Here is a 16,742-nt window from a genome sequence, read left to right on the forward strand (position 1 = left end):
TGTCACAAAGTTGGATGCACAGAATCGTCTAGAATGTCATTGTATGCTGTAGCGTTACGATTTCCCTCCACTGGAACTAAGGGGCCTAGCCCGAACCATGATAAACAGCCCCAGACAATTCCTCATCCACCAAACTTTACAGTTGGCACTATGCATTTGGGCAGGTAGCTTTCTCCGGGCATACGCCAAACCGAGATTCATCCGTCAGACTGCCAGATGGTGAAGCGTGATTCATCACTTCAGAGAACGCGTTTCCACTGCTCCAGAGTCCAATAGCGGCAAGCTTTACACCACTCTAGCCAACGCATGGCATTGTGCATGGTGATCTTAGGCTTGTGTGCGGCTACTCGGACATGGAAACCCATTCCATGAAGCTCCTGACTAACAGTTATTGTGCTGAAATTGCTTCCAGAGGCAGTTTGGAACTCGGTAGTGAGTGTTGCAACCGAGGACAGACGATTTTTACTCGCTCTGCGCTTCAGCACTCAGCGGCCCCGTTCTGTGAGCTTGCGTGGCCTACCACTTCACGGCTGAGCCGTTGATGCTCCTAGATGTTTCCACTACACAATAACAGCACTTACAATGAAACCCGGGGCAGCTCTAGCAGAGCAGAAATTTGACAAACTGACTTGTTGGAAAGGTGGCATCCTATGATGGTGCCACGTCGAAAGTCACTGAGCTCTTCAGTACAGGCCATTCCACTGCCAATGTTTGTTTATGGAGATTGCATGGCTGAGTGCTCGATTTTGAGAGATACCTGTCAACAACGGGCGTGGCTGAAATAGCCGAATCCACTCATTTGAAACAGGGTGTCCACATACTTTTGTATGGTGTATGTATTTTCTCTCTCCACACAGTGGAAAATAAGGTGGCCATTAAAGTGAAAGGTGATACGCCTCTTTATTGGTTCTCCGCTTGTACCTCGCTCATTTCTGTAAATAACACATTGTTATTCCAAGCCGCTCTCGACACCACTCATCTCTGCCCTGTTTGTTATTCCTACGCAACGCCAATCCGACACAGACCCGATGAGTGGAGAAAATATCCAGCGAGGGAGAAGAGAAAAAAAACACACACACACACAACTTCTTTCTAGTATAAATATCATAGTTGAAAATTATTTTTCCCCCAAAGTGTGTTTGTCAGGGTGGCGGGCGGCGGAATTAGGCTCTCGGCGGGGCGCTAATGTGCGGCCATCAGCGTCTTGGGCTGGTGGTGGAATTGGCTGTGTCAGTACGGTAGTGAGGCTGGGGGGGCTGAGGCTGGTTGAGGCCTGTGGACTGTGATAAAGTAGGACGTTGGAGGAGTAACGGAGACAGGAGGAATGAGTCGTGGCTGACTCAGGCTTTCCTTTCCTCTATATACAGTCATTGGTTTCCCCCCTGTAGCAGACAGAGACAAGGCAAAGCCCTGTCTGAGCCGAACGCTCCGCGCTAACCTAACTGCTGCTTATTTCACATACTGTGACTCGAAACGGACTAATGGAAGTGATATTTTAATGATCTGTAGCATGTCGTGGCACTGGCACAGCCTCTGGCTGATGGAGGGAGTGTGGGGCGAGTGAGAACGGACTGTTACTCCCTGACTGATGGTTCGCTTATTGAACTGTGACACTGTCAAGGGATGGAAATGGGCATTGAGGTTTGGAAATGGCCATGGACTCTTTCATGTGTACAATTCCATTTTCCTTTAGGTTTATTTTGGTTTTTGGTTTGGTTTAGTGAATGGCAGCCTTGGAAAGGGAGGGAAAAAGAAGGGAAATCTAAACAAACACTGGTTAAATAAAAATCCCCCGTACACATACACCGTAATCAGGTCACCCCTATCAGAGTTCAAATGTTAACAATGGCCCCTCCCACTACTTTTAGGGCACCCACACCCACAACGAGTGTCTAAAATTAACCCTGATTCAAACCCCTTATAACAGCCTTGATCCATGATCTACAGCAGAAAGGAACCAGGAGGTAGGAATTGTGGGTAGTAGAACCAGAGTGGAGGCTGTCTCCATGTGTTCTGACCGTGTCCAGGTGAGTGCGCTGGTGCTTGGCCCGGTCGCTGGAGTTGCTGAAAGCTTTCTGGCAGCCGGGGTGCTGGCACAGGTAGGGCTTCTCCCCTGTGTGGCTCCGTAGGTGGATCTTTAGGTTCTCCAGGCGGGAAAAGGCCTTGCTGCAGCCCTCAAACTGCAGGAGAGGATAGACAAGAGAAACACACACACAGAGGGGGAGAGAGAGAGAGAGAGAGCGAGAGAGAGAGAGAGAGAGAGAGAGAGAGCGAGAGAGAGAGAGAGAGAGAGATCAATAAGAGAGGAAGGCTGTACAATGAAGCCACTGTGTCCATGTACCTCTGTGACTCAGAGCAGCGCATGCTCCCACTCATTCCCCACTCCTTCTATCAGTCACACAGCTGGATGAGTCCCTTCCTTACAATGACACCAGGCCATGGAAACTAACAGATATTGTACCGGCCATGGTCAAAATCTTCCATTTTCACTTGGTCTGGGCACTTGTGTTTCCACAGACCACTGTAAAAAGCTATTAGTAACCAAATTACATTGATTTAATCCCAAATGGCACCTTTTCCCCTGTTCAGTACACAACTTTTGACCAGGGCCCATAGGGTTCTGGTCAAAAAGAGTGCATTATTTAGGGAATAGGGTGCCATTTTTTACTCAGACATTGTCATATGAGCCAGGAACACCTCACATCTGTATTTTACAGATGTAGGATCTTAATTTGAGCCAGTTTGCTACAGCAGGAAAATAATTCTACAGAAGGAGGAAATATGAATTATTATGTGGATTACAATTAATATACATTTTTCTAGTAGATGGTACATTTTATTATGGGAAAATCAGGCCTGAAATTTCAAAATTGAAATTACAAACTTCAGAAGCCTTTTCAAACCTGAAATACACCACCATTTTTACATTTCCTGCCTCGCAGGAATGTTCTTCTGCAACAGGGTGATCAAATTTAGATCCCACATCTGTATATACATGCCTTCAGTTTTAGTGTTACTACAACTTGCTATGTAGCTACCGGTGAGGCTACAGTGCAGGGAGACGATAGTAAGCCCGTACTACCAAGAGACAGGTAGTGGGGTTGCAGGAGAAACGACAGTAAACCTATACTGTACAGTGACAGTTAATGGGTGACATGCGGAGCATAGTATATGAGGGTAGATGAACTAGATAAGTGGCAGTGAGTGTAAACAAGCCCATTACATCTGATCCTGACTGGCCACTCAGCCCATTTGATCCTATCCACTCAGCCAATGGACACCACAGATTTGCTAGCACACCCATTATTCATGAGTCTGCTCGCATATCCTCCCCCGCTCATCAACACAAACACGGCTGATTGGCTGAGACAGTGGCCATCCTCCTCCTCCTCCTATGCATACAGCCATTAAGTGTATGGAGCACCACTGTACATGTACAGTACACCTCAATGTAACTTATATCCCGCTTCATTAATCTGCCTTAACTATTCACGGGGACTCGCGGCAGTGGCTACGGTCAGCCTGACATCAATACCAGTCATGGTTGCTATCATGGTCCACAACAATGGGAGCCTTTGGGGCCACTGAGGAGCATCGCATCAAGGCCCTTTCCGTTACAATTACTTCCTGTTACCCTATCTGAGGGCTCTGCCGGCTCCACCTCCCTGGCCATTATGCCTCGATCAGGGGCGTGGACACACACACATGCGTGTGAGCAAATGCACACACGCAAATACACACACGTAGGGACGGGATTAGTAGGGTCGTCTCACTCTGTGGTCTGGGCAGCAGTGGTACCTGACATGGGGGGAACTGCTCTCTATTGTCCCCTGACCTTTAGTGAAGCCTCTGCGTGTGTGTTGTGTGTGTGTGTGTGTGTGTGCGCACTGGGCTGGGGAGTGTCGGGTTACGCCCAAGGAGAGAGACACACCATTCTTCTAATGGCCCTTCAGTCCTGATCTGAGCTCAATGCTCATACATGGCCTCCTTCATTCACTCACAGCACAGGCAGGAAGCGCCCTCTATTCACAGCCCCCGCCATTTAATATGGACGAAACCTAACCCTGTCATGGGAGAGCGGTGTCAGGTGACCAAGGTTTTGTATGTGTGTGTGTGTGTGTGTGTGTGTGTGTGTCCGTGCCTGTCTAAATGTGCTATTCAAACAATAAAAACAGAGACCAGAAGATTCCTTTGTCTCATCACACTCACATAGCTTCCTCATCAGCTCTGTACTTAGCAACCCCACATGAGACTCATGTTTTTGTTGTGATAAATGGACACCTTAAAGCTGTTAACACACACACACACACACACGTAGTGGCAGTCGTTTGGATTGTAGAAAGGGCAAGGATAAATATCACAACAGAAGACATGATACGGCATGTAATGTACAGTAGATTACAGCCCACTAATGTCATGAGATCAAACCGACCATGCTGCATCAACACAGGGCAGAGAAATGGGTCTACTCAGGCCTCCTCGACCGGAGGGCTTGGGAAACATCTAAAAGTGTCAGACCACACAATACACACTGGAGTCGTATTATTCTAGAGGCAGGGTCATCAACTGTATAGGACTGAGGGGGGGGATTTCAATAAAATCTCAGAGAAGAAGCCCTCTATACTAGCATGCCAGGCCTGACAGACACATACCGTGCCGACTCTTGAAATACAGGGCCGAACATTTGAGTTTGGAAAATAAATATAAACCTTATTGACGGGCCAAATGTGTGTATTTATGTAGAAGGGAAATAATCAGTCTTTCATTCTTTCTTTGACGCAATACAAATTTGAAGCTAAATGAGAGTTATAGGTCCGTGGAGAAAAGCGTGCTAATCGTGTTGCTCTGGATATTAAAGTGCCCGAGGTCAGCTGGCAGTGAGACGGTGCCCTGTGTCCCAAATGGCACCCTTTAGCCCACACAGAGCCCTAGAATAGGGAGCCATTTGGGATGCAGGCAGGGAGGGTGAAGTTTCCCCGCCTGTTGAGAGCCTACTCCCACCGCTGGGCAAGGGCACATGATTCACAGGACATTGGTTTACTGACCGGCTCATAGAGCATTTACTGTGCATGGTCAAGTGTTGCTAACCTGCCAGTCAAAATGGCATCTGTTAGTGTAGTGGGTTACTGGGAAGGTGTCGGCAAAGTCGAAAGCAGGACTGGGGCACAGGTTGAAATTCTACAGCGTGCGTACAACTTTGCTGCTGTGTGAGAGCTATTGAAGCTATTTTGTACGGGGGGGGGGGGGGGATGTCACAAAGAATTTGGTTGTTTATTTTTCCGTAATATGGATGAGCAAAGAAGTAAAACAGGATGACAAGGAAGAAGGTATGGGTGGGAAGGCCTGTGGAGCCAGCCGAGGTGTCGAAACCACACAGGACAACTTCAGCTTCTTCTAAACACATCTTTGATATGATTTGTGAAAGCAGTTTAGACGCTAATCACATGAATTGCTTTAAACATGTTTTGCTTTCCCCTCTGAATGATTGGTTCTAAGGTAAACGGGCTCCATAACCACACGAAGGGAGCAAGGCGAGCAGGGCCTGAGCCACGTTTGACACCGTCTCACTCTGAGAGGGCGGCTCGGGCAGCTCGGTAAACATTGGGGTGACGGTGGGTTCTGACATGGCCGAGGGGCCGGCAGCCGATCACAACAGACAGCTTATGGGCCCAGAGAGCTGGGCTGTGAAGGTACAGCGAGCTTGAGGCCTTCATGGGAAATGAATGCTGACTGGCAAAGAGAAGCCCAAACAGTTGGCCGCCTAAATGGCCGCAGTGTACCGCTAACCTACTAAAAAGAGCTCATTAGAAAGAGCCTGACTGAGATGCCAGAGAAGATCGAAACAAACCGCCTGTTTATTGCATGGTGTTGGGGGGGGAAAAGCTGCCGCTGACATCTCAGACATAATTTTGATAGAAAGCCTTGAGAAAGAAAGAGAGGTAAATATAGAGCGAGAGAGAGAGAGACGAAACGAGACAAGAGTTTTCTCAAGAGGTTCATTTCTTTAGAAATGCACTCTATTCGACTGTATCGAGGTCATGTAAGAGAAAGCCTCACCTCCTCGATGTGCTTTTTTTTGTTGTTGTGAGGAATGACTTTCGAAAGTTCTTTCTCTCGACAGCTACAGTCTCCGGTGTTGCTGCTGACAGGAGGGAATCCTTTGATATCAGTGAAACCCCCTGGCCCTGTCATGTTTCTGGCCTGCTCTCACCACCATCCGTTTGACCGGCGGCTTCTGACTAATGATGAGAGAAATGGGATTCAAATGTTTGGCTGCTAACTAGCATGAAATCCCTATTACTCATTTTGAGAGGACCTTCAGTCCACGCAATAAGGTACTCCGGGGCTTAACGAGGCCCACCGGTTATCCGCTTTGATTAATTTCAGCTAACGCATCGAGGCTCTGTAATTGCCTAAACTTCTAACGGGGTGAGGTGTTCTCTTAAAGCCTAATCTGGGAATCCAACACACCCGCCACAGAATATAACCTTAGATTAAAAGTTATACTGGTTGCTTTTCAGTATTATTCTAATCTGAAAAAAAAAAAAAATAGGTACTGGAAGTGTGTTCATTTATCACAAGGTGCCTTTTTATACGCTGACCCACGAGGAAAACCACCAACACTTCAGGATCTGTTCAGCTGAAAAATGCTGGAGCGGAGTGTTCAGGCTGCGGCTCGGGGAAACATGTGTGTTTAATCTGCCTGCTTCCAAATGCCCCGTGGCAACCACAGCAAAGAGCAGAAAAACGTAAATGGATGAAATTATATCCATATGATTCAACGAGACAGCTAAGGAGAGGCAGGTTTCTCATGTGCTTCGTCAGGGTACCAAATTAAAGCCAGCTTCGCTAAAACATTTGCATTACATAGTTTACACATATAATTTCCACAGCCAAGCAGGACCCCTTTTAGCAGCCAGACTCATCTGTTGCGAATAGAGGCCCTAATTTGAATCAAAGATGGGGGGGGATGACTTTTTTTTCTTCTCCTTTCCATTTCTCAATGCTGGATTGAGATGAATTCACACACACTTTACTTTGTTTTTCTTTTGCGTCATTCCCCCTTATCCTCAGCCCAAACTCTCACAGCACTTGATTTATGAATGGTGAGATATGAGTACACACATACACAGCAGTGACTAAGGCAGGACTGTTGTCCAGATGGAACAGAGTGAGCGAGCGCTGCCGAGTGCGATAGCTCGCTCAGCCGATAAATTGGTGGAAGGAAGTAGTCATGTAAATGACTAAAGAAATTGTTCCGAGCAGCCATTTTGCACTAACATGGTCCCGCATAGTTTGGGGCAGATGAAAAAGTTTGTGAATGGCATCGTCTACAACAGGAAGCATTCCTATGATGACTAAATGAGGCATCCAGCATAATGGCCCACCAGCTGCTCTCTGCCACAACAAGGCATGCGTCCCAAATGGCACCCTATTCCCGATATAGAGCACTACTTTTGACCAGAGCCCTATGGGCCTTGGGCAAAAGTAGTGCACTATAAAGTGAATAGGGTACCATTTGGAATTAATCCTAGCACTTTTGATGGAGATTGAGGGGGAACTATATGATGGATTTGAACCCTTGTTGCTATGGGGGACTGGTATAGGACGACTTATAGAACTACTTTGGGTACGTCTGGCTCCAGAATACATGGTGAGTCGAGTCGTCATGGAAGCACTTAACCTGTTGAGACTCAGGGGCCTGCTTTCACATATGTGCCAGCTTCCAGGCCCTGTATTACATTAGAGAGCTAAGATGTCATTTCCTCGTGATTGGGGCATCGCTGGGTTTATGGCCCAGTTTGAGAGGGAGAGGGAAGTGGGGTCACACACACGTACCATAGTACAGCCCTTCTCTCTTTGATAAAAGTAAAAAGGATATATCTTATTTGCTGATCTGATGACCTTCACTGTTAGCGTTCAACAGCAACTGTTCATTCCCAAGCCAAACTCCCTGTTTTCCACATAAAAGCGAAAATGCCCTCGATGTGCCATTGGTTCAGTGGCACACCTTGTCTGTGTGTTATCTCGAAACTGGCCCGTGTTCATTCGTACCCCCCTGTATGAAAACAGACAAACTGTGCAGGAGTTCCCATTGAAATGCACTCAACTTCCAACACAAATGGGGGTCACGTTTCAGCCAAGTGACCAACCGCATCCATATCAATGCGTTCAAATGAGAGCGGACAATGTTTAGACTGCACCAGTACTAAAGCCTTAACAGTAGTCAGGTTTTTTTTTTTGGCGGACTTTAGATGTTACAGGGCAGAAGTTGACTTTTAAATCATGGTTGCGCCAACAAACAAAAAATATTTCTGAAGGGGTTTCTGAAACGTCAGTCCATTTGAGATTGAGGGAAGTTCAGTTGGAGGGCTTGTGTATTGGTTACAGCCAGAGTCTTATATTTAGGAGCCCTTATATTTTTTTCTCAATGTAAGGCTCTGGTTACAGCAATGAAGGAAGGCAAAAGAAAGACGTTGGTTTTTGGTGGACGAAAATCATTCAGGATCTTTACTCTTGTGAATAACCATTCATTGAGAGGTGATTGAAACTCATTACTCAGAGTTGGTACGTCATGACTGTGTTTTATGGCGCTGAATCTCTCTCTCTGATTGCTGGCCCTGTGTTTACCCTAGCTGCCCTAACCATTTCTAATAGCTAATTAGAGTGTATTACACAGCCCTGGTGCCATGACCATTAGTAGACCATCAAGGCATTAATTATAAACCTTTTCACCGTAACTCGAACCCCCAGAGTGAGGGGAACGTTAGTGAAAATCCTTAACACGATATGTGCTTTGAGCCGGCTGCTGGACTGATGTTACTCCCAGTCAATACCGTATCATCTGTGACGGGTCTGAGAGCAGCATCCTCTCTCCTCTCTCTGCCAACTCGGGCTCAATCTGTCCAGGACCTCTCCCTCACACCTGCTTCCATTCCCCCCTGCACCTCTTCTCTCCTCTCCACACCCCTTTCCGGGCAAAGCTCCTCTTCCTCCGAGGCTTCAGTGGGGACTGTTCTACATGTGGATGGATTCAGACGCCTACTAGATGGCATTTATTAGTTGATCGCTTTGCTACTTTTCTCTTCCAGGTTGTTCTATGTCAAAGCAACTTGACTCATACCGGCTCTCTCTCTCTCTTAACTCAATCAACCATTTCTTCATCTCTCGAATCCCTCTCTCTGTCCACCACTGTCCCTCTCTCCCTCCTCCCGTGTACCTCTGACATCAGTCTCTCCTGTGTCACCCGGCTCTCCCTAACTCTGAAAAAGTAGGAAAATGTATGCGCTCACTACTGTAAGTTGCTCTGAATAAGAGTGTCCGCTAAATGACTCAAACGTAAATGTACAAAGTAGCCCTCTCTCCCTCTCTGTACCCTTCTCCCTTTTGGCAAACTGCTCCTTGTCCACGCAACAAAATAAACATTTCAGAGGCGCCGCGTGCTGCCAAGCTAAACGCTTTGACGCCACAGGCCCCATAATATTCAGAGAGAAAACAGTCGCTGCGAAATTAAACAATAGGTCAAGATGGCATTGTGATCACCACCCTGCACTGGCCCAGCAAGGCGAAGAGACGAAGAGAGAGAAAGGGCATTTTGCGCAACTAACAGTCCCTCGGAAAAGAGATCGAACAGCGAACAGCGGGCGGGCATCATTCACTCTGCTGGAGAATGTCCAGACCACTAGAGCCTTCTGGGTAATGGAGAATGGAGCGGCGGCAGCCCAAGACGTGGTGAAACTGAACTGCTAACGGTGCCCTCTCGGTTTGTTCAGTTCTTAGTGTGCCAAAGTCGTGCTCTCTTGTCTTCTCTCTCTGGGCGTCGGGGAGTCCAGTTTCACGCCAACGCGGGGGGAATACGGCTGGCTGTGATATATCAGCCTGCAACCGGGGCTTCAATGTGTCAGTCCTTACCAAGGCTCAAGTATATCACCTCTCACTGTAGACGTCCAAGTATTCACTTCTGAATAATAAATCAATTCATATCAACGTTTCAGTAAGTGGTTCCATGTTCACGTGTAATTAAGTCAATCCCCATTCACCACCAATCTGCATTACTGTTTTGGCCCATGTTCCTAATGCCTGGCTGCAAACACATTCGTTTAAGTGCAAAAACAGTCTCTGTTCCTGAGCAATTACTTTGGACAAAAGCAACCTGCCAACTGCAGGAGTTGTGAGGTTCCAGCGTTCCGATTGGTATTCCACAGTAAACGTTTTTATATTTATGGAATATTTTCCATGACATTTCTCATTCGACACGTGTTTACGTTAGCCGGTAATATGAGTCTGGGCCTGGCACTTGCCGTGGCCGCACACCGCGGCCCGCACAATGTTTTTTTTTCTTCTCACGTGCAATTTCCATTCGCAGTACCGTCCGGGTTGACCAAATTGTGCACGACCTAATGTAAAGCGTGGCTTTGTCCCTTTAAAATGTGAAACTTGGCACATCGGTAACACTGATTTTGGTTTCATTTTGCTCGGTGAAACGGACAACCTGAAAGGATCGGTCCTACGTGCCACAAACGTAATCGCTGTTATTACAGAAACCAAAGCTAGCATAAGACGGGAAACAATAAAAAAAGTTCCCAGACTTATCTTTCATTCTGTTAGGAAACAAAACCAACGGTTATAAATCCAGCATAAACCCTTTTACGTCTATGTTAAACTAATTCAGAGGCTGAACTGATCAAATATGAAACACATGTTTGAAGTTGTACTGGATCCTTTTCTGGAGACTCTTCAGCGTCACTGGAGGGGTGTAAAACTCTACGGGAGGAATGTAAATCAGATGTCTACCAATCGAACTCTCTGGTTCGGAATAAACCAAGCCAGTAGCACCAAACAATGGGGTCTGTACAACGCCACAACACAGCAGGTTAAACATTCTAGGCGCCGGTGTCATGACAGAATTCTCCACTGTGACGAAGAGTACCCCATCTTCAGATGGGGAAGTTACTGTGATGTCGTTGCTCCCCCCCCCCCCCCCCCCCCCTCTCCCGCTCTCTCTTTCTCGCTCTGGTCTAGGGTTGCAAAATTCAGAGAACGTTCAATAAATTCTCTGGGTTTCCAGAAATCCTGGTTGGAGGTTCGGGATTTCCTGTTTATTCCCTCCTGATTCTGGGAACCCTCCAACCGGGATTTTGGGAAAACCAGTTCCTGGAATTTTGCAACCCTACTTTGGTCTCTCTCTCTCTCTCTCTCTCTCTCGCTCTCTCTCTCTCTCTCTCTCTCTGGTCTCTCACTCTCTCTGGTCTCTCTCCCTCTCTCTTTCTGGAGAGAGCTCTCTCTCTCTGGTCTCTCACTCTCTCTGGTCTCTCTCCCTCTCTCTCTCTTTCTGGAGAGAGCTCTGATACAGCTCTGTGGTGCATCTCCATTATAACAGGCAGAGTGAAGGCTTGACAGTGTAAACAGACAGAGCCTGTAGGGAGTGTGGACAGCCTCATTGGCCTGGAGGACTGAACACTTTGCTGGGGAACGCTCCCAGCTCTAATTGCCCTGCTGGATTCCAGCTGTGAGTCAGCGTTACAGAGCGCAATGTTCTGCCAATGCTATGAATGCTATGAAAAAGCTCCCAATATGGATCACATTCACATCATTTTCAGGTATATCATACAGCGTGTTGAGTTGATTCTGGGCTGAATACTTTGGGGATGACATTATTTTTATACAATGATTCAACTAATCTCTCTTCTACTTTCCTCCGGGCCTCCTCCTCCTTTCAAAACCTTCAAATGTCACCTGCTAGCTAGCCAACCTAGCCACTGAACACTACAGTGCGTATGTCAACATAACCCTACCACATAACACATTTTATTTCAATCCATAAAAAAAATGCTAACATCCATCCTTCTCTCGACAGTACCAGTGTCTGTACTGTAGCTACTTTATATTAGTTGCTGGCCCAGAGTGACACTGGATCCTGGTCTGACTCTGGAGTCTGGACTGGTCTGAGTGGAGGCGTAGTCCAGGGGCTGTGGTCTGGCGGCCCCTGGCTCTGAGGCAGACATGGTCTGGGTCTGGAGAAGGGAATATAAAGGTGTCTCTTGTTGCTCTGTTTATTGGGAGATGTGACGGCGGTCAGGCTAGGCGAGGTAGATGATGTTTCTCTGGGCTCAGTGGTTTGTGTGATGCGTGTCCCACTGACACCCAGCCCCCCCCCCCTGCTACATCAATACCTCAACAACACCCACTCCACCTCTGGGTACTGAGAGATTTACCTCTGTCCACATACTGTTCACACACTGTCCCACACACTCCCAACAGGCCCGGCTCACACACTGCGGCTCACAGAGAAGGTTTGCGGAATGGCTGCTGCTCGGTCACAAATGGTGTCTCGTCGGTCAGTACAAAACAAGGCTAGTGTTACGTAGGGAGTACGACGCTCGAGAAAGTATATTTTTCTTTATTCCTGGTAAACTGCCTCCAAATGTTTCCATAAGAAGCTTGTCTGTCCTGAGGATTTAAATGGCTTACAAGCAAGACCCCATGTTTTATATGACCCTTGACACTGCAGCATTAGAGAACCCAAAGTGCTTTGTTTGGAATCGTTTAGGAACTGTGGCAGCATCCCAAACGGCAACCCATTCCCTATATATTGCACTACTTTTGACGAGAGTCCAATGGGAACCCTATGGGACCTAGTCAAAAGTAGGCTGCCATTTGGAACTAGGGTGTCATTTGGTGGATCTGGTCTAATGAGCCCTATTACCTTAGAAGGAGATCCCAGAACACATGTTAGACCAGTGTTCTACAACAGACCTGTTCAGGTCCCCATCCATCCCTTCAGAGATCCCAGGAACGTGCCTGGACAATAGACCCTGAACACGGCTCTGTTCGTCTCTCCCACATATTAGTAAACTGATCTGGCCCACTGGTGAGGTTAAACTGATTAAGGACTTGGATGGGAAACAATTATGACACAACCACTGCGCTATGTTAGAGTCAAGCCTGTCAACTTCAGCCCGGTCGATCAGGTTTCTGATACAAAACCGTGATTAAATGTTAAGGAAATTACAAACTCAAAACATTGCATTCCAGACAAATGTAATTAGGGTATCGCATATAGTGGATTGTCCCTGCTTTCATACCTGGTTACGCAGTCTGAGACAGGGGAGCTGGTTCACTGCATCTCTAACTTTGTTTCACTTTGGCTTCATAATACTTTTATCTGTGTCAGCTGTAGCGAAATGAAATATAAAAATGACTATTGAGGCTCTTTATATATATATATATATATATATATATATATAACTATAAGTATTTAGATCCAGACCCAAATGACGAGAGAGAGAGAGAGAGAGAGAGAGAGAGAGAGAGAGAGAGAGAGAGAGAGAGAGAGAGAGAGAGAGAGAGAGAGAGAGAGAGAGAGAGAGAGAGAGAGAGAGAGAGAGAGAGAGAGAGAGAGAGAGAGAGAGAGAGAGAGAGAGAGAGAGAGAGAGAGAGAGAGAGAGAGAGAGAGAGAGACACAAAAGACTGGATTGCATTACTGTAAAGCGATTGACTGGAAAACTTTTATGGCTTGACAAGAACTTGGCCTGGCCTATTCGACAAGGAAAACAAGCAAGATCCATCTATATCCAGGCCTTTCATTATCATGCCAAAACATCAGTCTCAGACCATTTCTGCCAGCAGTTTCATCATACTAATATATGTATCGCATATGGTCAGTGCTTCTCCACTATTAGCATGACGCTCGAGACAGCCAAGTGGCACACAGGATCTGACAGACGGCAGAAGATAACGATGGCATGACAATATGGCTTCATTGCACCAATAGAATACATGAAATAACAATTGGACATGGTTGCCCACAGGCTTGATTGATAAGAGACCGGGAGGGTGGGTACACAAATGATTGACAGCAGGCGGGGACGCTCTGGACCCACAGTCATACAGCGGCAGTAACCATGGGTTGACACTGTACTTCCCAGATACACCGCAGATGGTTACTGTGGGCTCCCATTGCTTTTGTGCTCCGAATTCAATTACTCTGCGCTTTCAAATTCTAGGCAAGCTATCAGAACTCAAGTTCCCCATACAATTATCCATTTAGTCCTGACATGTAAAAAAAGAAGCCTCCTCTCTCCCTTTCTCCCCTATTGCTTCTGAGTATTCATGTTTAACTGCATCGTACAGAGTTCTCCCTCCCCTTCTACTCCAGTACAGAGGTGTGTGGGTCTCTGTGAGCGCTGAGCTGGCTCATGCCTACAGACCTGGCCGTCTAGGTTAAAATTCTGAATCATATGTCTTCATTGCAGGTAGCTGCTACCGGGCCAGAGTCCCAGCCTCTGAAAGATTGCGCTGGCTAAGCAGTCCAGACAGGCCGGAGTGTCAGCGGCTCGTACTGGTACAAACACATTAATATCAACGTCAGTCGCCGCCTGCGCCCTACGCACAGACGGCTCCGGTTTCAGGACAGCGTTCAGGGGAAAAGCCGGGTCATGTGTAGAACCTCAGTTTTAATTAGCTAATGGCACTCGCCGTTTCATCTCCTGTGTCGGAGCTGATTGCTCACAAAAGACTCCATTTACCCGGAGAAAACACCACGCCATCTTGGCAACGGACGCCGCTGTATGTCTCAACGTCTGCTTGTGGGGGATTTGGGCCACTCTCTTCCAAAAATCAGTCTAATAAATCTAAATATATATGTTTGCTGGTTTCACACCTGTGAAAAAAAAAGGAAATTCCATGATCTATGCTTTTTTTCCAGCAGGTCCCTGGCTGACTGCAGTCAATTTTCCTTCAGCATATGGTGGTGTGTGTGTCGAGAGAGTGGTTTCATTAGGCAGGTGAGTTGGTGGCTGGGGTGTGTTTTATCATTATGACGTGGGTGGCATCGGTGCAACTCTGAGTTCTCAATCGTTCTCAAAACTAAACTTTATTTGGAGGGGTAAAATACCAAATGTGTTCTTCAAGTAAAATGGGTTACACTATTTTATTGTTGACAGAGATTACCAGGTATATACTTGGAAAGTACATGGTAAAACGGTAATTACATCTGTCCTAATTCTGTTGATGGCTATATCTAATATCTTTGAATGAATTATTATATAAAAACAAACCATATCTTCTATTTTATTGTACAAATTGATAATTGAGGGGGGCACACGTCCCCTCAGTTTCAGTGGGCATTATGCCTCTGGCCCTAAAAAGTCTCCACACACCTGAAAAATATGTGACTTCAGAAAGTATTCACACCCCTTGACCTTTTCCACATTTTGTTGTATTACAAAGTGCAATAAACATTTATTTGATTGTCTTTTTTTTTTGTCAACGATCTACACAAAACAGTCTGTAATGTCAAAGTGGAAGAAAAAATTCTAACATTTGTAGAAATCATTTTGGAAAAAACAAGATAAGTAGATAAGTATTCAACCTCCTGAGTCAATACATGTCAGAATCCCCTTTGGCACCGATTACAGTTGTGAGTCTTTCTGGGTAAGTCTCTAAGAGCTTTCCGCACATGGATTTGCCTATTATTTTTTCAAAATTATTCAAGCTCTGTCACATTGGTTGTTGATCATTGCTAGACAAAAATGTTCATGTCTTGCCATAGATTTTCAAGCAGATTTAAGTCAAAACTGTAACTCGACCACTCAGGAACATTCACTGTCTTCTTGGTAAACAACTTCAGTGTAGACTTTGCCTGTGCTTAGCGCCATTCCGTTTATTTTTTCTCCTGAAAAACTCAACCGTTCTTAACGATTACAAGCATACTCATAACATGATGTAGCCAACACTATGCTTGAAAATATGGAGAGTGGTACTAAATAATGTGTTGTATTGGATTTGCCCCAAACATAACACTTTCTATTTAGGACAAAAAGTGTATTTCCTTGCCATTTTTTTTGCAGTATTACTTTAGTGCCTTATTGCAAACAGTTTTGGAATATTTTTATTCTATACAGGCTACCTTCTTTTCACTCTGTCAATTAGGTAAGTATTGCTGAGTATCTACAATGTTGTTGATCCATCCTCAGTTTTCTCCTATCACAGCAATTCAACTCTGTAACTGTTTAAACGTCACCATTGAAATCCCTGAAAAGTTTTCTTTCTCTCCGGCAACTGAGTTAGGAAGGATGACTGTATTTTTGTTGTTTCTGGATGTATTGATACACCATCCAAAGTGTAATTAATAACTTCAACATGCTCAAAGGGATATTTAATGTCTTCTTTTTTATATTTTTAACCATTAGGTATTCCAGCTATTTGCACAGAGGAAACAGATGAGACATTTTGATTCAGGACCAAATGCTCCAGAAACCAATAGGTGCCCTTCTTTGCGAGGCATTGGAAAACCTCCCTGGTCTTTGTGGTTGAATCTGTGTTTGAAATTCACTGCTCAAACAAGGGACCTTACAGATAATTGTATGTGTGGGGTACAGAGATGATGTAGTCCTTCAAAAAATCATGTTAAACACTATTAATGCACACAGAATGAGTCCATGAAATATATTATTTGACTTGTTAAGCAAAGTTTTACTCATTCATTTATTTAGGCTTGCCATAACAAAGGGTTTGAATACTTATTGACTCCGGACAAATCAGCTTTTCATTTTTAATTAATTTGTAAAAACATTTTAAAAACATAATTGCACTTGGACATTATGGGGTATTGTGTGAAGGCCAGTGAGCAAAAAAATCTCAATTGAATCCAATTTTAAATTCAGGCTGTGACACAACAACATGTGGAAAAAGGCAATGGGTATGAAAACAATGCAATGGGTATGAACCACAATGAGTAT

The 16,742-nt window shown here is 45.6% G+C and overlaps 1 protein-coding gene across 2 annotated transcripts in view; it reads right to left on the minus strand.

Moving 5' to 3' along the window:
* LOC110524050 (zinc finger protein GLIS1) overlaps positions 1-16,742 on the minus strand; it is a 165,682-nt gene that overhangs the window by 29,606 nt on the left and 119,334 nt on the right. For both annotated transcript variants that reach the window (XM_021603349.2, XM_021603348.2), the window contains exon 5: positions 2,019-2,180. In XM_021603349.2, coding sequence (XP_021459024.2) covers positions 2,019-2,180 — 162 coding nt within the window. The remainder of the gene's footprint in view (positions 1-2,018; positions 2,181-16,742) is intronic.

This window comes from Oncorhynchus mykiss, chromosome 5 (genome assembly GCF_013265735.2).
Source record: "Oncorhynchus mykiss isolate Arlee chromosome 5, USDA_OmykA_1.1, whole genome shotgun sequence".
Classification (NCBI taxonomy): domain Eukaryota; kingdom Metazoa; phylum Chordata; class Actinopteri; order Salmoniformes; family Salmonidae; genus Oncorhynchus; species Oncorhynchus mykiss.